Source organism: Engystomops pustulosus, chromosome 2, assembly GCF_040894005.1.
Source record: "Engystomops pustulosus chromosome 2, aEngPut4.maternal, whole genome shotgun sequence".
NCBI classification, from domain to species: domain Eukaryota; kingdom Metazoa; phylum Chordata; class Amphibia; order Anura; family Leptodactylidae; genus Engystomops; species Engystomops pustulosus.
This window is the reverse complement of record NC_092412.1, coordinates 9,781,818-9,806,811: the sequence shown is the minus strand read 5'-3', so window position 1 is coordinate 9,806,811 and position 24,994 is coordinate 9,781,818. Positions and strand designations below refer to the sequence as shown.

Below are 24,994 nucleotides of genomic sequence, written 5' to 3'. Positions count from 1 at the left end.
TTGGAAGTGCCCTATAAAGGCTTCTGTACTATGCACCCCCACAAGTTACACCATTTTATGAACCTAACATCTCAAACTATTCAAATCAGAATTTGAGAAGTCTGTTAACCCTTTAATTTTTTTTGTCCAAAAGCAAACAAAGATGGATTGGAAATTTTTGAAATTTCAATTTTTGATTAGGATTATTCTCATTTAGCCCTAAAATGGACACATTCAGATGGAATGTGACGTAAATTCACATCCCAAAATTATTGCCCTGATTCTTCTGAGTACGGCAATACCAGACATGTGGAGGTCAGCTGCTGTTTCGTCGCGCAGCGATGTCCAGGACAGAGTTAGTGCTTTAGTGTTATTGGGTTTTTGTCAGGCCAATTTGGCTGCTAATGTTTTGTGGTGCCACAGTGTCCTTGAAGAGCCCATGAAGTAACAATAGAGGTCACCATTTTGGAAACTAGACCCCTCAAAGAATTTATCTGAGGTTGAGGTGAGCATTTTAACCCCCAACATGCTGGCCAAATTCTAATACAAAGTAAATGGTGCTAAGTAAAAATTGCGTTTTTTATCTCAAAAATGTCATTTTAGTGCCTCCTGTACTGTGCCCAACTTATGTCACTATAGACAAACACCCAAAAACTAATTCTGTGGGTTGTCCCGAGTACGTCAATACCACACATGTGCCAATAATTGACAGGCTGGGCACACAGCAGGGCTGAGAAGGGAAGGAGCAAAATTTTGCTTTTGGAGCTCCCTTGTCACTAGACGGGTGCTGGGGTGCCCCTGAGGTACCAGTACAATACAGTCATGGCCATAAGTTGTGAGAATGACACAAATATGATATTGTCACATGATCTGTCGGCCTCTGGTTTGTCAGATGTTTTTTTATCACATACAGAGATACAAGTACAATCATATTATGGGGAGCAGAAGCTCTGTGTTCTGTTCCCGGGCCATGGACCCAGAATCTCTGTGTTCTGTTCCCGGGCCATGGACCCAGAATCTCTGTGTTCTGTTCCCGGGCCATGGACCCAGAATCTCTGTGTTCTGTTCCCAGGCCATGGACCCAGAATCTCTGTGTTTTGTTCCCGGAGCCATGGACCCAGAATCTCTGTGTTCTGTTCCCGGGCCATGGACCCAGAATCTCTGTGTTCTGTTCCCAGGCCATGGACCCAGAATCTCTGTGTTTTGTTCCCGGAGCCATTTAGTTCTCCCCTTTGCTTTATGGCAGGTGCTCCATCATGCTGGAGGAGGCATTGCTCATCACCATCTGCTCCCGGAGGGTTGGGAGAAGCGGCTCCTGGAGGACATTCTGGTCCCATTCTTTATTCATGGAGGTGTTTTTAGGCCGATTCCCTTGGCTGAGAAGCCGCCCCCCCCCCCCCCACACACACACATGAATGGCTGCAGGAGCTTTACAGGTACAGGAGATAGGACTGGTGGCATCGCTCACCTTGTCTTCTCCCAACAAGCTGTTTTCCTGATGTTCCAAACAATTGTGCTGTGCAATGATGAATGCATTTGTTTCTTTAGAGATAACCATGGTTAACAGAAGAGAAACAATGATGCCAAGCACCAGCCTCCTTGTAAAGTGTCCAGTGGTGGGATTCTTACTTAATCATGACAGATTGCCCCCCAGCCCTGTCCCCATCAGCCCCCGCACCTGTGTTACTGGAGCAATCACTGACACCATGTTACCTGCTCCTTTTAAGGCGCCTGCAATGAAGTTGAAATGTGTTTTGGGGGTAAAAGTTCATTTTCTAGGCAAATATTGACATTCTGGAGAATATGCAAATTACCATTATAACACCTGATGTAGGAGACTATGTAAAAATTAACATTTGTATCATCCTCAAAACTTTTGGCCATAACTGTAGAAACCCCACAAGTAGTGACCCAATTTTAGGAAAGGGCGCTTCTAGGGTTATCTAGGGTTGTATGAACATTTTAACCCCTGAGATGCTGGGCCAAATGTAATACAAAATGATGGGGGCAGTGTAAAAATTGCCTTGTTTTTTCAAACGTGCCAAAGTAGGAAGAAATTTATTCAGCCCAACTCATCCCACTGTGGATAAACACCCAAAAATCATTCAGTGGGTTACTTTGGGTATGGCAATGCCCCATGTGTAGCAATAGTCTACAGGCTGGGGACACAGCAGGCCGGAGAAGGGACAAGCAAAATTTAGCTTTTGGAGCACCCGTTTCACTAGACTGGTGTTGGGGTGCCCCTGAGGTACCAGTACAATAGAAACCCCCGTGTAGTGACCCCATTTTAGGAAAGGGCAACCCTCATAGAATTTATTTAGGGTTGTATGAGCATTTTAACCCATAAGATTCTGGCTCAAATGTAACACAAATTGAACGGTGTCGAGTAAAATTTGCTTTGCAATTTCTCTAAATTTGTCATTGTAGTGTCAAAAGTATTTTACCCAATTCACGCAACTGGAGGCAAACACCTCATCATGCAAGTTCTCCCGGGTACGTGCCAATAATCTACAAGATGAAGACACGTTGCGAAGACGCAACGCCCGCCCCTCCACGCAACGCCCGCTGCTTCACGCAACACCTGCTGCTCCACGCAACGCCTGCTCCTACACGCAACGCCCGTTCATCCGCAGAACTCCAATTCCATGCTACTCCTACTCCTCCACGCTACTACAACTCCTCCTCCTACTACTACTCCTAAAAGATCACACGGTTGTGGGGGATAGGGAAAGCGGACAATGGGGGGGGGGGGTAATCATGTGTTTTGGGGTACAGTAAAGGGACAGATCACTAGCACAACTCTCTCCAACACCACCAATCACAAAATGGTGATGTTGGAGAGCGCTGGGCTAGTAAGATCTGCCCAAAAATTGTCACAGATCGCTGGCATTGGCCTGTCTGCATTGACTGGCCAATGACATTGATCGACCAATCTGATTGGTCCTGTGATGTCATCAGAGGGGTGTCGGCTGGCGATGCCGGGACCTCACACCGAGGTGTCTCGCGACAGGGTTGACGTCCAAAGTGCAAGTAGCGCTCACATCCGATTGGATGTGGAGCACGAACAGGTTAATAATTTTGTGTGTGTGCTTTTACTTTATATGTCCCCCATGAGGGCATAAAGGACCCCTATAAAAGCCTCAGTTACAGGGCGTAGCCACCACCTGCAAGTCTATGGCGCTGGCGGCGATGCACGGAGAAGCGGTAACGAACTAGAAAACTGCAGCGACGTCTAAAGACAGCGGGTGGTCCGAAACGAGTAAATACAAAACAAATTGCTTGTCCCCTTCATCCTGGCGCTCCACACCATCTGTCCATTATCTCCAGCACAGGGGCGGCGCTGACCCCCGGACATGAGAGTGGAGACAGGGAGAGGGACGCTGAAGCTGGGAGACCTTTATTCCTAACCCCATAAAAAAGGGGCGGTGAGATTCCTCATTGCCGAATGTGAATAAGAGCTGAGAACTGAGGGGGAGGAGTCTATACTGATCAGTGTGGGCGGGGTGCTGGTTATAAGGGGGTGGAGTCTACTGATCCGTGTGAAGAATATTTGGTGTAATTTCTCTGAAGATATCGGTATGTGGTGGAGAGTATAGAGCATGAGGGGCAGCGGTACAGTATAGAGCATGAGGGGCAGCGGTACAGTATAGAGTATGAGAGGCAGCGGTACAGTATAGAGTATGAGAGGCAGCGGTACAGTATAGAGCATGAGGGGCAGCGGTACAGTATAGAGTATGAGAGGCAGCGGTACAGTATAGAGCATGAGGGGCAGCAGTGCAGTATAGAGCATGAGGGTCAGCAGTGCAGTATAGAGTATGAGAGGCAGCGGTACAGTATAGAGCATGAGAGGCAGCGGTACAGTACAGAGCAGGAGGGGCGGCGGTACAGTATAGAGCATGAGGGGCGGCAGTGCAGTATAGAGCATGAGGAGCAGCAGTGCAGTATAGAGCATGAGGAGCAGCAGTGCAGTATAGAGCATGAGGGGCAGCAGTGCAGTATAGAGCATGAGGGGCTGCAGTACAGTATAGAGCATGAGGGGCTGCAGTACAGTATAGAGCATGAGGGGCAGCAGTGCAGTATAGAGCATGAGGGGCTGCAGTACAGTATAGAGCATGAGGGGCAGCAGTGCAGTATAGAGCATGAGGGGCGGCAGTGCAGTATAGAGCATGAGGGGCAGCAGTGCAGTATAGAGCATGAGGAGCATCAGTGCAGTATAGAGCATGAGGGGCGGCAGTGCAGTATAGAGCATGAGGGGCAGCAGTTCAGTATAGAGCATGAGGGGCAGCAGTACAGTATAGAGCATGAGGGGCTGCAGTACAGACTAGAGCATGAGGGGCAGCAGTACAGTATAGAGCATGAGGGGCGGCAGTGCAGTATAGAGCATGAGGGGCTGCAGTACAGAATAGAGCATGAGGAGCAGCAGTGCAGTATAGAGCATGAGGAGCAGCAGTGCAGTATAGAGCATGAGGGCAGCAGTGCAGTATAGAGCATGAGGAGCATCAGTGCAGTATAGAGCATGAGGGGCGGCAGTGCAGTATAGAGCATGAGGGCAGCAGTGCAGTATAGAGCATGAGGGCAGCAGTGCAGTATAGAGCATGAGGGGCAGCAGTGCAGTATAGAGCATGAGGGGCAGCAGTGCAGTATAGAGCATGAGGGCAGCAGTGCAGTATAGAGCATGAGGGGCAGCAGTGCAGTATAGAGCATGAGGGGCAGCAGTACAGTATAGAGCATGAGGGGCAGCAGTGCAGTATAGAGCATGAGGAGCAGTGACGTCATGGGGAGCGATGATCCACGCAGCCCGCGCGCCGCTATCTTTTTGAAGGCGCCGGCAGCTTTGCTAGTAATGATCGCGGGTGTTACTGGTAAGTGTTGGCTGCAGTATGCAGCAAACACTTGCCGGCTATGGAGAGGGCTCAGTCCATGCATCTGCACCCGGCATGTGACGTAGTACTACATCACACATCGGTGAGGGGATAAATAACTTTAATTGGGAAAATGACACAGATTGTTTTTTCACATTTGTAGTCATTTATTGGCAAATTTTATAAAGAAAAAAATTTAGTAATTTAGAAAACTATCAATGTAAAATCTAAAAAAAATCTCAAATCTAAGTGAAATTTGTTATGATGTGTAAAGCGTCTCCAGGGCAAAGCAGAAAGTCAAAAATTCACCCCGGACACTTGGGCACCAAGGACCATCGGTCATCAAGGGGTTAATCCGTGACGGTAGGTTCCCTAGAAATAGGTTTTGGGAGAAGTTACCATGAGCCTCTCTATAGGATATAGCACAGCGACCGATAGAGAAATATTTGGTACAAGAACATAAAACACAAGAATTGGGCGATTTTATGTCGTTGGTCGTCCACAACGATGGATCAGAACCCAAAAAACGGGACTCCATCACCCACAATCCACTTCACACAATCAATTTCATACAATTCGTAATCTGGTGATTTTTTTAACTTTCTGAGTGTAAAAACTTTTCGATGAATACAAATTTTTAAGACAGAAGGAGGCGGCATCACTAATTATACGGGAGCAGGGCCCCGTGTATCCCCCTCCCCCCTTACTGATGTCTGGTGCAGGAACATCCAAAGGACATTCCCTAAAGCACTTCCCCAACCTGTTTGTATCTGGGGATCAAGTGCACCCAAAATTAACCCTTACTATGGTCCCCGGTGAAAATAAATGTGTGCCCCCCAAAATCCTATATCTATAATGCCCCCTTTCCTGTAACCCCCCTCTATAGTGTCCCCTTTCCTGTTACCCCCCCTCTATAGTGTCCCCTTTCCTGTTACCCCCCCCCTCTATAGTGTCCCCTTTCCTGTTACCCCCTCTATAATGCCCCCTTTCCTGTAACCCCCCTCTATAGTGTCCCCTTTCCTGTTACCCCCCCTCTATAGTGTCCCCTTTCCTGTTACCCCCCCCCCTCTATAGTGTCCCCTTTCCTGTTACCCCCCTCTATAGTGTCCCCTTTCCTGTTACCCCCCCTCTATAGTGTCCCCTTTCCTGTTACCCCCCCTCTATAGTGTCCCCTTTCCTGTTACCCCCCCTCTATAGTGTCCCCTTTCCTGTTACCCCCCCCTCTATAGTGTCCCCTTTCCTGTTACCCCCCCTCTATAGTGTCCCCTTTCCTGTTACCCCCTCTATAGTGTCCCCTTTCCTGTTACCCCCCCTCTATAGTGTCCCCTTTCCTGTTACCCCCTCTATAGTGTCCCTTTCCTGTTACCCCCCCCTCTATAGTGTCCCCGTTCCTGTTACCCCCTCTATAGTGTCCCTTTCCTGTTACCCCCCCCCCTCTATAGTGTCCCCTTTCCTGTTACCCCCCCCCTCTATAGTGTCCCCTTTCCTGTTACCCCCCCTCTATAGTGTCCCCTTTCCTGTTACCCCCCCTCTATAGTGTCCCCTTTCCTGTTACCCCCCCTCTATAGTGTCCCCTTTCCTGTTACCCCCTCTATAGTGTCCCCTTTCCTGTTACCCTCTCTATAGTGTCCCCCTTTCCTGTTAACCCCCTCTATAGTGTCCCCCTTTCCTGTTAACCCCCTCTATAGTGTCCCCTTTCCTGTTACCCCCTCTATAGTGTCCCTTTCCTGTTACCCCCCTCTATAGTGTCCCCTTTCCTGTTACCCCCTCTATAGTGTCCCCTTTCCTGTTACCCCCCTCTATAATGTCCCTTTCCTGTTAACCCCCTCTATAGTGTCCCCTTTCCTGTTACCCCCCTCTATAGTGTCCCTTTCCTGTTAACCCCCTCTATAGTGTCCCTTTCCTGTTAACCCCCTCTATAGTGTCCCCTTTCCTGTTAACCCCCTCTATAGTGTCCCCTTTCCTGTTACCCCCCTCCATAGTGTCCCCTTTCCTGTTACCCCCCTCCATAGTGTGCCTTTTCCTATAAATAAAATGTCCAAAGCAGAGAGCCCCTCCATTAATGTAATGTCCCCAGCAGAGGCCCGATAACAATGTCTTACCTCTAGCCCTCCTCTTCACCCCGGAGGTCCGGCTGCTTCTCTTCTCAGTTTCCTGGCACGTCTGTGTGCACCCGCTATTACGTGCCCGTGTCACCAGAGAGCATAGACTTACCTCTAGCAGTGTCAGCTACAATTGGGGCTCCTAGAGTTGTCGTTGCTTAGAATTGTTTGCATTGTATCTGGGTCCCGGAACACATAACGATTTCCAGTGTAAGTAGCGGTCATATCTGGTACCCCATAGGTCTTGTCTTTAGATAGATGCTGCTTATTAGGTAGCGCAGGTGTCTTCGTCTTTGCTTTATAGTGTTTATTTACCTAGACGCTTGTTTTGGGGGCGGCTTCCCATTTATACAAAATCGCTTACACCAAGTGCTACATCCTATTGTTTATTTCCCACATTAAGCACATGAAATGGTTCCGGTGCTGAACAAGCCCAGAATCATCACTGAACCATTGTGCTCGTTCATTAGTTAAATATGGCTTCTCTGATGTATAACAAGATTTGATTTCTTACTAAAACATTTCCCACATTCCTTACACGAGAATGGCTTCTCACCTGTGTGAGTTCTCCGGTGATTAAGAAGCCTCGAATTATCGCTGAAACATTTTCCGCATTCAGTACATTACAATGGCTTCTCTCCTGTGTGAGTTCTCTGATGTACAACAAGATGTGATTTGTGATTAAAACATTTCCCGCAATGTGGACAGGAAAATGGCTTCTCCCCTGTGTGACTTCTCTGATGGTGAACAAGATTTGAGCTCTTACTAAAACATTTCTTACATTCCGGACATGAAAATGGCTTCTCTCCTGTGTGAATTCTCTGATGGTAAACAAGATGTGATTTCTGAGCAAAACATTTCCCACATTCAGTACACAAATATGGCTTCTCCCCCGTGTGAATTCTCTGATGCTGAACAAGAACTGATTTCAGGGTAAAACATTTCCCGCATTCTGGACATGAAAATGGCTTCTCCCCTGTGTGAATTCTCTGATGTCTCTCAAGATATGATTTCAGGGTGAAATATTTTCCACATTCAGTACACAAATATGGCTTCTTCCCAGTGTGAGTTTTCCGATGTTGATAAAGGTTTGATTTCTTACCAAAACATTTCCCACAAACTAGACATGAAAATGGCTTCTCCCCTGTGTGACTTCTCTGATGGTTCACAAGATTAGATTTCCGATTAAAACATTTCCCACATTCAGTGCACAAATATGGCTTCTCTCCTGTGTGAATTCTCCGATGTTCACCAAGATATGATTTCCGAGTAAAACATTTCCCACATTCATTACATAAAAATGGCTTCTCCCCTATGTGAATTCTCACATGTTGATCCAGACTTGATTTCTTGGTATACATTTTCTCCTTTGGGTGACTTTGAAGATGAATGAGAAGATTTGATTTTTGACTAAAAGACTGCCCCTTATCTCCATGATTTCCCTCCTCTGTGGAAAGATGTGACTGATTATCTTCTACTTCACCACAAGGAGATGAGGGGGGACGTCCATGGGAACCTCTTGTACTTTCATCTCCTGGAAAATATAACCAAGAAATCAGTATTGGAAGTTTCCTTTTCCCCGGTTAGAAGCAGAAGTAAAGCAGCCAGTCAGTAACATACAGTCATCTATAGAGAGAAAGGTCATGAATATTAATCGAAAATATAATCCATTGACATTTAATTTGATTAAAATTCAATTACAAAAAAATACACTGCATATACTTGAGTATGAGCCGAGGGCCCTAATTTTAACACAAAAAATAGCTAGCCAGCCCCCAGTATATAGCCGACAGCCCCCTGCCCCCCAGTATATAGCCAGCCAGCATATGCCCACAACATTTAGTCAGCCTTCTGTCCCCAGTATATAGCCAGCCTATGCCTCCAATATATAGTCAGCCTCCTGTCCCCAGTATATAGCCATCCCATGCCTCCAGTATATAGTCAGCCCCGCCTCCCCCAGTATATAGCCATCCCCCTGCGCACCAGTATTTAGCTAAACAGCCCCTTGCCCCCAGTATATAACTAGCCAGCCCCAATATATAGCCTGAAAATTAGAAAGAAACACAGGCGGCGCCCCTAGTGCAGTAGGTCACTTGAGTTTGAAGAAATAGTAAAAATATGTCTGCTCACCTGAAGACACCTTGTGTCTTATGCGTATAGAGCAGAGATTCGTTGTTAAGGATCTTCCTTAGTAGTTGCTGGTAGGGTGTGCTGCGTCTTCCCGGAGTCCGGTACAGGATTGTGCCGGATAGGGAATCACGTAGGTATAGAGTTTAGAAAAACCCGGGTTGGTGTAAGACGCGCTGCCCGAATGGGTCTGACACAGGTGATGTGGTTCAAAGTTAGGTTTATTGGTACAATAGAAGGTCCTTCTATTGTACCAATAAACCTAACTTTGAACCACATCACCTGTGTCGGACCCATTCGGGCAGCGCGTCTTACACCAACCCGGGTTTTTCTAAACTCTATACCCAATATATAGCCGACAGCCTCCTGCCCCCCTAGTATATCGTCAGCCAGCACATACCCACCATATTTAGCATATTTAGTTAGCCTCTGTCCCCAGTATGCTGGTACGGAAGAGAGACTGGTACGGAGACACTGGTACGGGGAGGCTGGCACAGAGGAGAGGCTGGCACAGAGGAGAGGCTGCTTGGAACTGGAGGAAGACTCTTTGAGTCATGTCTGGTGTGCTGGGGCGATGGCCCGGGTGCCCACAGAAAGGGCTCAGAGTGCCGTCTCTGGCACCAGTGCTATAGGTTCGCAACCACTGCTATAAAGTATAGTTATCTGTATCAAATTACATTTCACAATACATAGAACAATAGAGACTTTTGTCTTCGCTGCTGGTCTCCTCCTCACGGCTGCCGGCAGGTCTTCTTACTTCAGTCACCCCGCAAGGGCAGAAGGGAGAGTTGTATCGTACCCAAAAAATACAGAAGAACGGGAAGACTAATGCCAGTGTCGACAAATAAATAACGATACACAAAAAATACTGAACCAAGGTTCAAAAAATTGGCAGAAGGCTCACCACCCCGGGAATTTTTTGTAGCAGGAGTCCAATCTACATGTGAACGGTGCTCGAAATCCAAGACTGTGCCGACTCGGAAGAAAGCTTAGCGAAAAACTAAATCTTATCCAGCACTCGCTCTTAGGTTAAAGTACAACAAAAACAAAAGAGTTGTGTTTTTTATACAAACAGTCAGAATTATCAATCAATAGTAAAAGTTATACAAAAATATCTACCACTTTTAACTAAAGATTGTCAGGCTTGCAGGTGTGGATCCTCTGGATCACTGCAGACGATGACTTAAGCCACTACCTGGGACCGGAGTCTAAGTGGTACCCGGTTTTTACCAGAACCCGCCACAAAGCGGGTTAGAAAAGCTGCGGCGTGGTACCACCAGGTCGTTCCTCAGGCGTGACTTGTCTGCAGTGGCGGCCAAGGTTGAAGTACAGAGTCGGCAGACAATCTAGTGGTCGAAGTCCAGGCAGAAGGTCAGGGCAGACGGCAGAGGTGCAACGTCAGAGTCCGGTCTAGAGTCAGCAACAGGAGGTCCAAGCAGTAGGGTACGGGAACACAGCACACAAAACAGCAGCACGGAGGAACACTGGTACACAGGAACACAGAGGAGGTCAGGTAACACTGGAACATGGAGGAGATCAGGTAACACTGGAACACGGAGGAGATCAGGTAACACTGGAACATGGAGGAGATCAGGTAACACTGGAACACGGAGGAGATCAGGTAACACTGGAACACGGAGGAGATCAGGTAACACTGGAACACGGAGGAGATCAGTTAACACTGGAACACAGAGGAGATCAGTTAACACTGGAACACGGAGGAGATCAGTTAACACTGGAACACAGAGGAGATCAGGAACGCAGGAGACACAGGAAGGCAGAAGACACAGGAACGCAGAAGACACAGTAACGCAGAAGACACAGGAACGCAGAAGACACAGGAACGCAGAAGACACAGGAACGCAGGAATCGCAGGCAAATTGCAGAATAGCTTTCTCTCAGGCTGTGAGGCACAAAGATCAGGCAAGGGCTTGCAGGAAGAGGCAGGCTTATATAGAATTAGTGAAATGGCCAGCGCCAATTAATGGCGTGCTGGCTCGCTAAGATTTAAAGGTCCAGCGCGCCATTAATTGGCACTGGCCATTTCACTAATTCTATATAAGCCTGCCTCTTCCTGCAAGCCCTTGCCTGATCTTTGTGCCTCACAGCCTGAGAGAAAGCTATTCTGCAATTTGCCTGCGATTTCTGCGTTCCTAGGAGACGGGGACGCGCGCGCCGTGCGCGGGAGTGGTGGAGGACGCCGCTGGAGCCGGGGAAGGTAAGTGAAGCCGGCCCCTGGACCCAGGAGAGGCAGGGGTGCACCCGCGATCCGAGACAGGGATCGCGGGTGCACCCGTGACAGTACCCCCCTTCGGCCTCCCCCTCTTCTTGGTCCCAAGAAATCTCTGGAGGAGAGTCCGATCCAAAATATTCTCTTCAGGGTCCCAAGATCTCTCCTCAGGCCCGAACCCCTTCCACTCTACAAGAAAGAACCGCTTACCCCTCGTGATCTTCATGTCCAGAACCTCCTTAACTTCATAGACATCTGGGGAAACCGCTTCTGGAGCAGGAGGAGGGGATTGCTGGGAGAAGCGGTTCAAGATGACTGGCTTCAGGAGGGAGACATGGAAGGAGTTCGGGATGCGCATAGATGGAGGAAGGCGGAGCTTGTAGGTCACGGGATTGATACGCTTCAGCACCTCAAATGGACCCAGATAGCGAGGGCCAAGCTTATAGCTGGGAATCTTCAACCGGACATATTTTGACAGCCACGCTTTATCCACTGGAGAGAAGATGGGAGGAGGCCTGCGTTTCTTGTCAGCCTGGAGCTTGGTACGGGCGGAAGCCTGACGTAATGAAAGGCGAGTCTGCTCCCAGATGGTCTTCAGATCGCGTATCAACTCATCAACAGCAGGAACATCCGTGAGCACAGGCAGAGGAAGAGGAGGACGTGGATATTGTCCATAAACGATGAAGAAGGTCCAGAAGTTTCAGAGTTCAGGGAATTGTATGAGAACTCCGCCCATGGCAATAAAGCAGACCAGTCGTCTTGGCAAAGGTAGCAGCCTAGGGTTTGGTTGACTCTCTCTACCTGTCCATTAGACTGCGGATGGTACGCAGAAGAGAAGTCCAGTCTCACCTGTAGCTGATTACACAGAGATCGCCAGAAGAGAGAGACAAACTGAACCCCTCGATCCGAAACTATGTGCAACGGAAGTCCATGCAGCCAAAAGATGTGGATGAAGAATAGGCTGGCAAGGCGCGGAGCAGACGGTAGACCAGGCAATGGGACGAAATGGGACATTTTTGAGAACCGGTCAGTTACCACCCAGATGACAGTATTCCCAGAGGACGGTGGAAGGTCTGTAGTTAAGTCCATGGCCACGTGAGTCCACGGGCGGCTGGGTATCGGCAACGGCATCAGGAGACCAGCAGGTTTGTTATGGTTTGATGGCTTGTTATGGGCACAGGAAATTCAGGAGCCCACGAAATCCCGCACATCTTTGGCCAGGTCTGGCCACCAATAGTAACGGGAAATGAGGGCTATAGAACGCTGTACCCCAGGGTGTCCAGCCACACAAGAGCAATGTCCCCAAATCAGAATTCTCCTACGTAGGGCAGGTCGAACATACGTCTTTCCTGGAGACATGCCCGGCAGCAGGTCAATTGGACAGTCATAGGGGCGGTGTGGAGGCAGAACCTCCGCTTGTTTTTCAGAAAAAACATCGGCATAGTCTCGGTAGCACGCAGGAAGATTCTTCAGAGGCTTGTCAACCCTGGTAGTTGGCAAGACAGATTCTGGTTGAGGAACTTCTAGGCAACAAGACTGACAGTCCAGACCCCAACGGAGAACTTCTCCTATCTTCCAAATAAGGACTGGTGTGTGGCACTGCAACCATGGAAAACCCAGCAGGAGGGAAGAAGTAGAGCGTGGCAGAACCAGAAAGGACAGATTCTCCTTGTGTAGAGCACCGACTTGCATAGTTATCGGCCCAGTGTGGTATTGTACCGGATCAGAGAGAACTTGTCCGCTAACCAAGGAAATAACCAGTGGCTTGTCGAGTAGGACCACTGGAATGCGATACCGGGAAACCAGTGAAGCATCCATGAAATTCCCCGCGGAGTCCAGGAAGGCAGAGACCAGGGTCTGATTGCCGGGACCCATGCTGAGAAGCACCGGAATCAACAGGCGTGGAGAAGCACTGTTCACACCTAGGGACCCTAGGTGCTGGCGTTTCCCGGACGTTGGGGTCGGATAGGACAAGATGCTAGGAAATGCTCAGGACTACCACAATAGAGGCAAAGATTTCCTTGGCGTCTTCTGATACGCTCCTGAGGAGACAATTTGGCTCTATCCACCTCCATAGACTCCTCTGCAGGTGGTACGACAGGAGACTGGAACGGTCTTTGGAAGACAGGAGCTAGTCGAGGAAGGCGTCATGGACGGACTGGAGTTTGGTCAAAACGTGATTCTTCGGCACGCTCCCTGAAGCGCACATCGATCCAGGTGGCAAGGGAGATGAGACCACTCAGAGAAGATGGTAGATCACGAGCAGCCTTAGAGTTCTTAACCTGAGAGGATAGACCCTTCTTAAAGGCTGCAGACAAGGCTGCGTCGTTCCAGGAAAGCTCCGAGGCTAAGGTACGGAACTGGACCGCATACTCTCCCACTGAGCCATTCCCCTGACGTAAATTTAATAAGGCTGACTCAGCGGAGGAGGCCCGAGCCGGTTCTTCAAATACTGACCGGAATTCAGACAAAAAGGCTGCAAGAGAAGCCGTAACTGGGTCGTTCCTGTCCCAGAGGGGAGTAGCCCAGGCCAAGGCTTTCCCAGAGAGAAGGCTTGGATCGCTCCGTGATGAATTGGGTTGGCATAAGTTCTATGTGCAGGGAGCACTGAGTAATAAAACTCCTGCACATCTTAGGATCACCGTCATACTTGCTGGGCATAGACAACCGCATTCTAGGTTCAACAGCAGGGAGACAAGTTGGAGCAGTAGGAGTCGCAAGAGCAGCCTCAGGTACCTGTTGCTGTTGCTGGTTAGCTAACAGTTGTAACATGGCGGTGACTTGCTCCAGTTGATCTCGCTGAGCAGCAATCTGCCGGGATTGGTGGATCACAATAGTGGTAAGATCTGGCTTGCTAGGAGACGGAACCTCGGTGGGATCCATAGCCGGATCTTACTGTCAGGCTTGCAGGTGTGGATCCTCTGGACCACTGCAGACGATGACTCAAGCCACTACCTGGGACCTGAGTCTAAGTGGTACCCGGTTTTCACCAGAGCCCGCCACAAGGCGGGTTAGACAAGCTGCGGCGTGGTACCACCAGGTCGTTCCTCAGGCGTGACTTGTCTGCAGTGGCGGCCAAGGTTGAAGTACAGAGTCGGCAGACAATCTAGTGGTCGACGTCCAGGAAGAAGGTCAGGGCAGGCGGCAGAGGTGCAACGTCAGAGTCCGGTCCAGAGTCAGCAACAGGAGGTCCAAGCAGTAAGGTACGGGAACACAGCACACAGGGCAGCAGCACGGAGGAACACTGGTACACCGGAACACGGAGGAGGTCAGGTAACACAGGAACACGAGGAGATCAGGTAACACTGGAACACGGAGGAGGTCAGGTAACACTGGAACACGGAGGAGGTCAGGTACGCAGGAGACACAGGAACGCAGAAGACACAGGAACGCAGAAGACACAGGAACGCAGGAATCGCAGGTAAATTGTAGAATAGCTTTCTCTCAGGCTGTGAGGCACAAAGATCCGGCAAGGGCTTGCAGGAAGAGGCAGGCTTATATAGAATTAGTGAAATGGCCAGCGCCAACTAGTGGCGCGCTGGCCCTTTAAATCTTAGTGAGCCAGCGCGTGCACGCGCCCTAGGAGACAGGGACGCGCGCGCCGAGCCGCGGGAGTAGAGGAGGACGCCACTGGAGCCGGGGAAGGTAAGTGAAGCCGGCCCCCCCCGGATCCAGGAGAGGCATGGGTGCACCCACGATCCGAGACAGGGATCGCGGGGGCACCCGTGACAAAGATGAACGAGTATGTAGTATCTTGGAAGGAGGATGCAAATTTGTAGCTTGTAGAGCCAGAACTATTGGTAATGTAGTAGTTCCCTCTATGTTTAACAGTCATAAACTTACATTATTGAATATATGAACTATCAGGGTTCAGGGTCAGCAGACTCCCGGGACCACCGTGGGAGATGGTACTAGCCGACACCTGGGACCGGAGTCTAAGTGGCACCTGGTCTTCACCAAAGGCCATAGCAAAGCAGGATGGTCTTGCTGCAGCAGGGGGCCACCAGGTCGTTCCACAGGTGTGACTAGCCCGCGGTGGTAGCCAAGGTCGCGGTACAAAATCGGAGTACAGGCTCGTGGTCAGGCACAGGTAGAAAGTCATGGCAGGCAGTAGAGATGCAGAGGTCAAAGGTCAGGCATCTGATGACTTCATCAAGCAACTGCGCATCCTGCGTCACGGGTCCTACTGCAGAGAGAAGAGAGGCGGGGGGTCGCGAGCAGTCCTGCTCAGGTAGGTAATTTTTTTAAAAAGCATCAGGTACTCATTACCGATCACATGTATTTTATTGGAAACACATATGTCATCAGGCTGAGCCGCACCCCCGGACGCCCAGTGTGACTGCTCCCTCAGCATTCAAGCAGTACTGTATGCAAATTAATTATTGTAGAGGTAGAAGCAGAGGATAGGAAAGAGAGAAAGAGGCTAGAGAAAGCACCGAACGGTGCGAAACGGCTGTCGCCTTTTCATAACCCCTGCTCCTACCTCTACTTGACTGGGCTATCATATCGGACTTGTTTTATTTTTCGATGAAATAAAGAAGACGTTTTACCGGTGAGTGCCGCAATCCTTCTTTCTTCTGCTTATGTTGATTGTACTCTTACTATGAACACTGTGCACCACCTGAACGTTCATGCACATTACTTTTATGCCATCCTTGGATATATATACTCGTATTGCATTATTAAGGAGTCTGGACAGTGCCCCTTGTTTCTCCCCTATGCTTCATTACATTGTCTATATGTGATGATGAGATGATGGAGGAGGTGACCTCACACCTGCTCTGTCCTCTATAATCAGGAAGGTCTCCTCTTACCTGGTGATGTGAGGGGCTGGTGGTCCTCCATCATGATGTCCTTGTACTGGTCCTTGTGTCCTTCTATATACTCCCACTCCTCCATGGAGAAATAGACAGTGACGTCCTGACACCTTATAGGAACCTGACACACACAATGACACAGTCATCACCCAGACCCCTCCCTTGTGTTATTGTACAATGTCCCAGCATTCCCGGCAGCGCTCACCTCTCCGCTCAGCAGCTCAGTGATCCTGGAGGTAAGTTCTAGGATCTTCTGCTCATTTATCAGTGAATAAGGTAACGGCTCAATGGCAGAGCTCTGAATCCATCCTCCTGACACACGGGGGGTCACACACTTCTTCACTACTGTGTAATCCTGTGTATGGGAAGACACTGATCACTACATAGATCCTAAGAATCCTTCACCTCTCCAGTCATTTCCCGCTGTTATTCCTAGAGATAAGAGCCCTGTCCTGGGAGACTCTCACCTCTCCGGTTATCAAGGAGATCATCTCCAGGGTGAGCTCCAGGATCCTGGCCGCCATCTGCTCTCTGTCCTTCTCCCGGATCCCTGGTGGATCATTGATGGAAAGGATCATCTTTAGGAGAAACCTCTGGGAGTCCTGTATCTATAGAACCTGAGGAAACATGAGAAGAACTAAGAGCAAACTCTATATGAAGCAATTGTGTCCATGTGAGGTGTGACAGATGGGGATTCTCCAGACAATGGAGGGGAGGTCACTGGACTGAAGGGAGGAGTGATGGCGCTGGACTGTGCGACTCCTCACTAATAACAGATACTGGACCGGACATGGAGGGAGACTTTGTTGTGCGACAACTCTGCAAGTACACCTAGGCTACGGCTATCTATTCCCGCCAAGTATATAGCGATCCCAAGATGTGCAGGGGCTTTATAATCCAGTGCTCCCTGCACATAGAATTCATGCCATCTCAATTCATCACGGGGCGATCCAAGGTGGCATTCATCGTCAGCCCCCTCTCTGAGAAAGCCCTGGCCTGGGCTACTCCTCTTTGGGATAGAGACGACCCAGTCACGGCTAATCTCACAGCATTTCTGACAGAATTCCAGTCCGTCTTTGAGGAACCTGCACGGCTCTCTTCTGCTAAGACTGTGCTGTGGAATCTACGCCAGGGGAATTCATCAGTGGGAGAATATGCTGTCCAATTCCGTACCCTGGCCATGGAACTTTCCTGGAATGACGCAGCCCTGTGCGCAGCTTTCAAAAAGGGACTTTTCCCTCATGTTAAGGACGCTCTGGCTATTCGGGATCTGCCGTCTACCCTGAGTGGGCTCATCACTCTAGCCACCAAGATTGACGTACGATTTAGGGAGCATGCCGAAGAGTTACGCCTGGAACAACCCCAAGTCCGCCCACAATGTTTTCCTCACCTGGCCCCTGCTTTCCAAAGACCGCTCCAGCCTCCAGTTGCATCATCTGCAGAAGAGCCTACGGAGGTGGACAGGGCCAGACTCTCTTCCGAGGAGCGTGTTAGAAGACGTCAGGGAAACCTCTGCTTCTATTGTGCCAGTCCTGAGCACTTCCTGGGGTTTTGTCCTATCTGTCCCAAACACCTGGGAAAGGCCAGCACCTAGGGTTCTTGGGAGAGGCGTCCCTAGGTGAAAGCAAACCTTCTCCACGCTTGATGACACTGGTGCTTCTCAGCATTGGCACCGGCACCCAGATACAGGTTTCTGCTTTCTTGGACTCCGGTTCCGCAAGGAACTTTGTGGATTCTGCTTTGGTTTCCCGGCATCACATCCCTGTGGTTCGCCTTGAGAAGCCAAGTGGCCAAATCCTTTCTTAACCGGTCCAGTACTGCACCAAGCTGCTGTCCTTGCAAATCGGTGTGCTGCACAAGGAAAGACTGTCTTTTTATGTGCTACCACGGGCCACGTCCTCCATCCCATTGGGTCTACCATGGTTGCGGCTCCACGCACTTGTTCTTGACTGGAAGACAGGGGAGATCCTTCGGTGGGGACCTGGTTGACCATCTCGCTGTGTGGAGATGCCTCTGCCAGTGCGAGTCCTGGTTTCTTCTGTGGCTCCCGAAGGTCCTGGAGGTCCTTCCCGCTTGCTATAAGGACTTTTCTGACGTCTTCTCGAAGAAGCACTGCGAGATGTTGCCGCCTCACCGTCCCTACGACTGTCCTGTGGATCTGTTGCCGGGTACATCTCCTCCGCGAGGTCGTGTGTACCCATTCTCCGTACCAGAAACCGCAGCCATTTCTGAATATATCCAAGAAAACCTGCAAAGGGGATTCATACGCAAGTCCTCTTCTCTGGCTGGAGCAGGTTTTTCTTTGTGACCAAGAAGGACGGGTCACTCCGTCCATGCATAGACTACCGCGGTCTTAACAAGGTCACAGTTAGGAACCGCTATCCGTTACCATTGATCACTGAGCTGTTTGACCGTCTTCGTGGAGCCAAGATCTTCTCCAAATTGGATCTTCGAGGGGCTTACAACCTCATTCATATCCGCCAGGGAGATGAATGGAAGACCAATTTTAATACCCGTAATGGACACTTTGAGTACCTGGTGATGCCATTTGGACTCTGTAACGCACCAGCCGTCTTCCAAGAATTCGTTAACGATATCTTTAGACACTTGCTTTATGTTTGTGTTGTGGTCTATTTGGACGATATCCTAGTATTCTCTCTGGACCTTGAGACCCACCAAGTCCACGTACGGCAAGTACTTAATCGGTTAAGAGCCAATCGCCTGTACGCCAAACTTTAGAAGTGTCAATTCCATCAGCAAAGTATTCCATTTCTCGGCTATATCATTTCCGACAGGCCTCCGAATGGATCCTGCCAAGCTGTCTGCGGTTCTTCAGTGGCCCGCCGTGTAGGACTACGCCCTATACAGAGGTTTCTGGGCTTCGTGAATTACTACCGGCAGTTCATCCCACACTTATCCTCTCTGGTGTCTCTTATTGTGGTACTTACCAAGAAGGGTGCTAACCCCCGACTCTGGCTATCGGCAGCTGAGGAGGCCTTCACAAACTTAAAGTCTATGTTTGCTTCAGCTCCTGTTCTGGTGCATCCCGACACTGAGAAGCCTTTCCATCTGGAAGTGGATGCCTCCTCAGTAGGGGCCGGTGCAGTGCTCACGCAGAAGGGTCCCAAAGGTCACACCGTCACCTGCGGATTCTTCTGCAAGTCTTTCTCCTCCGCAGAGAGGAATTATTCTATAGGAGATTGGGAACTGTTGGCGATTAACCTCGCCTTAGAAGAGTGGCGTTATCTCCTGGAGGGAGCTTGGTTTTCGGTCAGCATTTATACGGACCATAAGAACCTTCTCTATCTCCAGACTGCTCAGCAACTCAATCCATGTCAAGCTCGCTGGTCGCTCTTCTTTGTCCGGTTCGATTTCCTCATTCATTTCCGACCGGCCGAGAAGAACATCAAGGCTGACGCCCTTTCTCATGCCTCAGATGTTATTGGGAGGAACCGGCTCCTTGGCATGTCATCCCTCCTGACCGACTGGTTCTGGCCGCCCCCATGGATCTTCGTCAACTACCTCCTGGCAAGACATACGTACGACCTGTGCTTCGGAGGAAGATTCTGTCTTGGGGACATTGCTCTCGTGTGGCTGGGCATCCTGGGGTGCAGCGTTCTAACACCCTCATCTCATGATTCTACTGGTGGCCAGATCTGGCCAAGGATGTTTGGGACTTTGTGGGTTCCTGTGCTTCCTGTGGCCGAAATAAGCCGTCACGTCTCAAACATGCTGGTCTTCTTCTGCCATTGCCGATACCCAGCTGCCCGTGGACTTCAACACAGACCTACCGCCTTCATCAGGCAATACCGTCATCTGGGTGGCGACTGACCGCTTTTCAAAAATGTCCCATTTTGTCCCTCTGCCAGGTTTGCCATCTGCTCCACGTCTTGCCAGCCAGTTGTTCTGTTACATCTTCCGACTCAATGGACTTCCCCGGCATATCGTCTCAGACCGTGGGGTTCAGTTTGTCTCTAAATTTTGGCGTTCTCTCTGGAACCAACTTCAGGTGAAATTGGACTTCTTTTCTGCCTATCATCCCCAGTCTAATGGGCAGGTAGAAAGAGTTAACTACCATTTTGAGTTCTCTTACAACTCCTTGGACTCTGCATCCGCTGGCTCCGCCACATTTTTTGTTAATTATGGACTGCATCCTCGCCCTCCTCTACCCTTGCCCGTGTCATCAGATGTTGCTGCTGTTGAGGACCTAAAGACCATCTGGGAGCAGACTCGCCGTTCCTTATCACAGGCTTCAGCTCCTACCAAGTTCCAGGCCGATAAAAGACGCAGGCCTCCTTCTGTCTTCACTCCTGGTGACAAAGTCTGGCTGCCTTCCAAGTATGTCCGGCTTAAGATTCCTGGCTACAAGCTTGGTCCTCGTTTCTTGGGTCCCTTCAAGGTGCTGAATCGCATCAATCAGGTCTCCTACAAGCTGCGCCTTCCTCCCACCAGCTGGGCATGCTGGGAGTTGTAGTCCCTCCATATAGTATGTGCACTCCTGGAGCATGCTGGGAGTTGTAGTCCCTCCATAAAGTGTGTGCGCTCCTGGAGCATGCTGGGAGTTGTAGTCCCTCCATATAGTGTGTGTGCTCCTGGAGCATGCTGGGAGTTGTAGTCCCTCCACATAGTGTGTGCACTCCAGGAGCATGCTGGGAGTTGTAGTCCCTCCATATAGTGTGTGTGCTTCTGGATCATGCTGGGAGTTGTAATCCCTCTATATAGTGTGTGTGTGCTCCTGGAGCATGCTGGGAGTTGTATTCCCTCCATATAGTGTGTGTTTGCTCTTGGAGCATGCTGGGAGTTGTATTCCCTCCATATAGTGTGTGTGTGCTCCTGGAGCATGCTGGGAGTTGTAGTCCCTCCATATAGTGTGTGTGCTCCTGGAGCATGCTGGGAGTTGTAGTCCCCCCATATGTGCTCCTGCTCAGCCGCAGGCTGCCTAAGCCTGCAGGACTGACTGTGCTCTTTACCTTTAAGAGTACAGTCCCTCCTGCTCCCCCCCCACCCTGTCATGTGGCCAGCAAATCCTGGGGACCTGGTGATGCGCAGCTGACACTGTTGCTTCAATCCTCGTTGGCGGAGAGCACTTGGAGCAGCCATTTAAAGGAGTGGGGCAAGTGGTATAGCTTGCTGACAGAGAAACGAGGGGATCGGGTAACGGTGGCTAAGAATAATACTCTGCGATACCTGGCTCGCTTGCGCTCGGAGGGTTTGTCGATTGCGGCAGTTAGAAAGTGTTTGGCTGGGGTTTCCTTCGTCCTTAAGTTGTGGGGTTTTCAGTATCTCACAAACGATTTCCAGGTCCTTTTGCTGTTGCGAGACTGGGGCAAGAAACCGGCCCGCAGGGATTCCCGTAGGCCTGTTTCATTTGCGTTGTTGCAACGTCTTCCTTTGAGGCATTACTGCTGCAGAGCAGTTTTGCGCTGGCTTTCTTTTGCGCATTGCAGATTAGCGAGTAAGTTGCCGCTTCCGGCCGAGCTATGGCTAGTCTGGGTGAAGGTGACGTCCTGTTAGTTGGGGATTTTGTTAAGGTGCATGTTAAGAGTTCAAAAACAGACATATATGGCTCCGGGTGTTGGTTGTGAGTGGGTAAGGTGGGTGGCCGCTTTTGCCCGGTTAACTTACTGGGTAGTTTTATTGCGCAGCGCCCCAAAGCTCAAGCCTTTGTGTGCCATCAGGATGTGTCCCCCTCACCAAACTTCAGTTCACCTCACTTTTTAGGAGAGTCATTGGCGGGCGTCCCGGCGTCGGAGTTCGGGACCCATTCTTTTCGGATAGGCGCTGCGACGACGGCGGATGCTGCCGGGCTTTCAGATGCGGATATCATGCGCATTGGCAGATGGAAGTCAGACTGTTTCAGGCGTTATGTTCGTCTAAACTTGCTACTGGACTAATCGGTTTTCTGTCGTAGGTTTCCCTCGGCTTAAGGTTCGGCTGGTCGTACACTCTTATATATACTGGGCGGCGCATCGGGCCACCATTCGTCCGGGAGGCCTGAATCTGGGCTTCACCAATGCTGATCTGTCTTGGAGGGGTGTTAAGGACCTTAAGTGGCTTCAAGTTCTGCCAGAGGTGGTAGCAATCAGCAAGGCCTCCCCAGGCCCTACAGTCCTTGTGGTGCATGCTGGAGGGAACAACATATGTTCAACATGTCTGTCTGAATTGATTTCCGTTATGAAGTCGAATTTCAAGCGTTTCTCTGCCTTCTTCACGGACGTGGTGGTGTGGTCAGTGGTCGTGCTGCAAGTGATCTGGAATGGTGCCCGTAACCCCGACTCCATTGAAAGGGCGCAGCGGATGCTGAATATGAGCGTTACCCGCTTCGTGAGGTCCAGATGTGGCGTAGTGATACGGGACAGGCAGCTCGAAGGCGATAATGAGGGAGGACGGTGTTCACCTCAATGATATCGGCCTGGATATCTTTCTTTCCGGGCTCCAGGACGGCATTGATAGGGCCTTATTCCTTTTATGTGGGGGTCGGAGCACAGTGTAGGGGTACACTGTCCTCCTAGTGGCCTGTGGTGGAATCCTGACCCCCTCGGCTTGTAATTAAATCACCAGGCATGCGAGCTGAAGTTTAGGGAAAGGGTCTGGGTTCCCCACAGGTCGCTTATTAGATATTGTACATAATAAAGCTGTGGCCGACCCCTACCTCTTTCTCCCAGACAGTGTCGTGTGTTGGTAATTTTGGGGAACAGGGGGGGGGGGGGGATTTATATTTGGGCTAACCATTAGTACAGTCAGTCTGGAGCATGCTGGGAGGTGTAGTCCCTCCATATAGTGTGTGTGCTCCTGGAGCATGCTGGGAGTTGTAGTCCCTCCATTTAGTGTGTGCGCTCCTGGAGTATGCTGGGAGGTGTAGTCCCTCCATATAGTGCGTGTGCTCCTGGAGCATGCTGGGAGTTGTAGTCCCCCCATACAGTGTGTGTGCTCCTGGAGCATGCTGGGAGTTGTAGTCCCTCCATATAGTGTGTGCGCTCCTGGAGCATGCTGGGAGTTGTAGTCCCTCCATATAGTGTGTGCGCTCCTGGAGCATGCTGGGAGTTGTAGTCCCTCCATATACTGTGTGTGCTCCTGCAGCATGCTGGGAGTTGTAGTCTCTCCACATAGTGTGTGTGGTCCTGGAGCATGCTGGGAGTTGTAGTCTCTCCACATAGTGTGTGTGCTCCTGGAGCACGCTGGGAGCTGTAGTCCCTCCATATAGTGTGTGTGCTCCTGGAGCATGCTGGAAGTTGTAGTCCCTCCATATAGTGTGTGTGCTCCTGGAGCATGCTGGGAGTTGTAGTCTCTCCATATAGTGTGTGTGTGTGCTCCTGGAGCATGCTGGAAGTTGTAGTCCCTCCATATAGTGTGTGTGCTCCTGGAGCATGCTGGGAGTTGTAGTCCCTCCACATAGTGTGTGTGCTCCTGGAGCACGCTGGGAGTTGTAGTCCCTCCATATAGTGTGTGTGCTCCTGGAGCATGCTGGGAGTTGTAGTCCCTCCATATAGTGTGTGTGCTCCTGGAGCATGCTGGGAGTTGTAGTCCCTCCATATAGTGTGTGTGTGTGCTCCTGGAGCATGCTGGGAGTTGTAGTCCCTCCATATAGTGTGTGTGTGCTCCTGGAGCATGCTGGGAGTTGTAGTCCCTCCATATAGTGTGTGTGCTCCTGGAGCATGCTGGGAGTTGTAGTCCCTCCTCTGGTCACTTACCTCTTCTCTCCTCAGTGCAGGACACTCTACCTCACACACTTCTCCTGCTCACTATCCACTAGTCATGTGACCCGGGGAGTGTGATGTCACTGAAGGGGCGGGGTGTACATGTATAGAGGAGAAGTGGTGGATGAAGGACCTGTGATGATGTAATAGATCATGTGATTAGTGTGGGCGGGGCGCTGTTATGTATATATAACAGTGTGAGCTGCGGTGTAGATGCCGGGTGGGGGCAGTAGTGAGCGGCGGCTCTTCACCACTGAGCGGCCTCCATGAGGGACATTTGTGGTCCCCGCTGAAGAGGCCATTTTCAGCTCTACCATCACCGGCCTTTCCCTGCAGGAGGAAACACTTCAGTCAGTGACGGATGAGGTGATGGTGACACAGGAAGAAGCTGAGGAGGGAGAGGGGTGACATGGGGCTCGGGAATGTTCCAGAAGAGTATATGGTTATATGGTCAGATGAAACCAAAGTAAAACTGTTTGGTACAAACACAAATCGTCGTGTTTGGAGGAGAGTTAATGTTGAGTTGCATCCAATGATCACCAGATTTTCTGTGAAGTCCGGTGGTGGCAACATCATGACAAGGGGCTGTTTCTCTGCTAAGGTACCAGGGTGACTAATCCGTGTACATGAAAGAATGCAGGGGCCATGTACCGTGAGAATGTAAGTGCAAACCTCCTTCCATCAGCAAGAGGATTGAAGACAATGCGTGACAATGATCCCAAGCACACTGTCATGGCAAGGAAGAAATGGTCCTGGTGTGACCCAGCCCGTGTCTAGATCAAGGCAGTAGAAAGTCTGTGTTGCCTAACAACAGCCCAAAAAACATCTGCTCCAGAGGAGATCTGGATGGAGGAATGGGCCAACATACCAGCAGCAGCGTGTACTTACCTTGTGAAGACTTACAGAGAATGTTTGACCCCTGTCATTGCCAACAAAGGATATATAACAAGTGAACTTTTGTTATTCACCAAACACCGTATGTACTTGAGTATAAGCCGAATTTTGTGCTGAAAAAAAAAAAATCGACTCAGCTTATACGCGAGTCTATAAAAAAATTTGTTACTTTGTTAGGAAAAAAAGAGATGAGGGAAGGGAAAAGTTGTGAGTGTATAAACTAAAATTGTATTAATTTTTATAAAATAGTTTCATATTTATTTGTTGAAATATATCCAAAAAAAAC

At 50.0% G+C, this 24,994-nt stretch overlaps 2 protein-coding genes across 3 annotated transcripts in view; both read right to left on the bottom strand.

Annotated features, from left to right (window-relative positions):
* Window positions 1-7,012: 7,012 nt before the first annotated feature.
* LOC140116879 (uncharacterized) overlaps window positions 7,013-24,994 on the bottom strand; it is a 95,710-nt gene continuing 77,728 nt past the window's right edge. Inside the window, 6 exon segments of the mRNA XM_072133312.1 lie at window positions 7,013-8,475; window positions 13,020-13,157; window positions 13,460-13,776; window positions 17,508-17,565; window positions 18,057-18,365; window positions 21,305-21,438. Coding sequence (XP_071989413.1) covers window positions 7,414-8,475; window positions 13,020-13,157; window positions 13,460-13,776; window positions 17,508-17,565; window positions 18,057-18,365; window positions 21,305-21,438 — 2,018 coding nt within the window. The 3' untranslated portion in view covers window positions 7,013-7,413.
* The window catches only part of LOC140119912 (gastrula zinc finger protein XlCGF66.1-like), a 35,515-nt gene continuing 26,589 nt past the window's right edge, over window positions 16,069-24,994 (bottom strand). Inside the window, exons 1-4 of one of the 2 annotated variants that reach the window (XM_072139348.1) lie at window positions 23,809-23,875; window positions 16,585-16,734; window positions 16,323-16,472; window positions 16,069-16,238 (exon numbers count right to left, since the gene is read on the bottom strand). In XM_072139348.1, coding sequence (XP_071995449.1) covers window positions 16,095-16,238; window positions 16,323-16,472; window positions 16,585-16,695 — 405 coding nt within the window. In that variant the 5' untranslated portion in view covers window positions 16,696-16,734; window positions 23,809-23,875 and the 3' untranslated portion in view covers window positions 16,069-16,094. Of the gene's footprint in view, window positions 16,239-16,322; window positions 16,473-16,584; window positions 16,735-23,808; window positions 23,876-24,994 lie in introns of those variants that run through there. The other variant, XM_072139349.1, reaches the window with a different exon arrangement.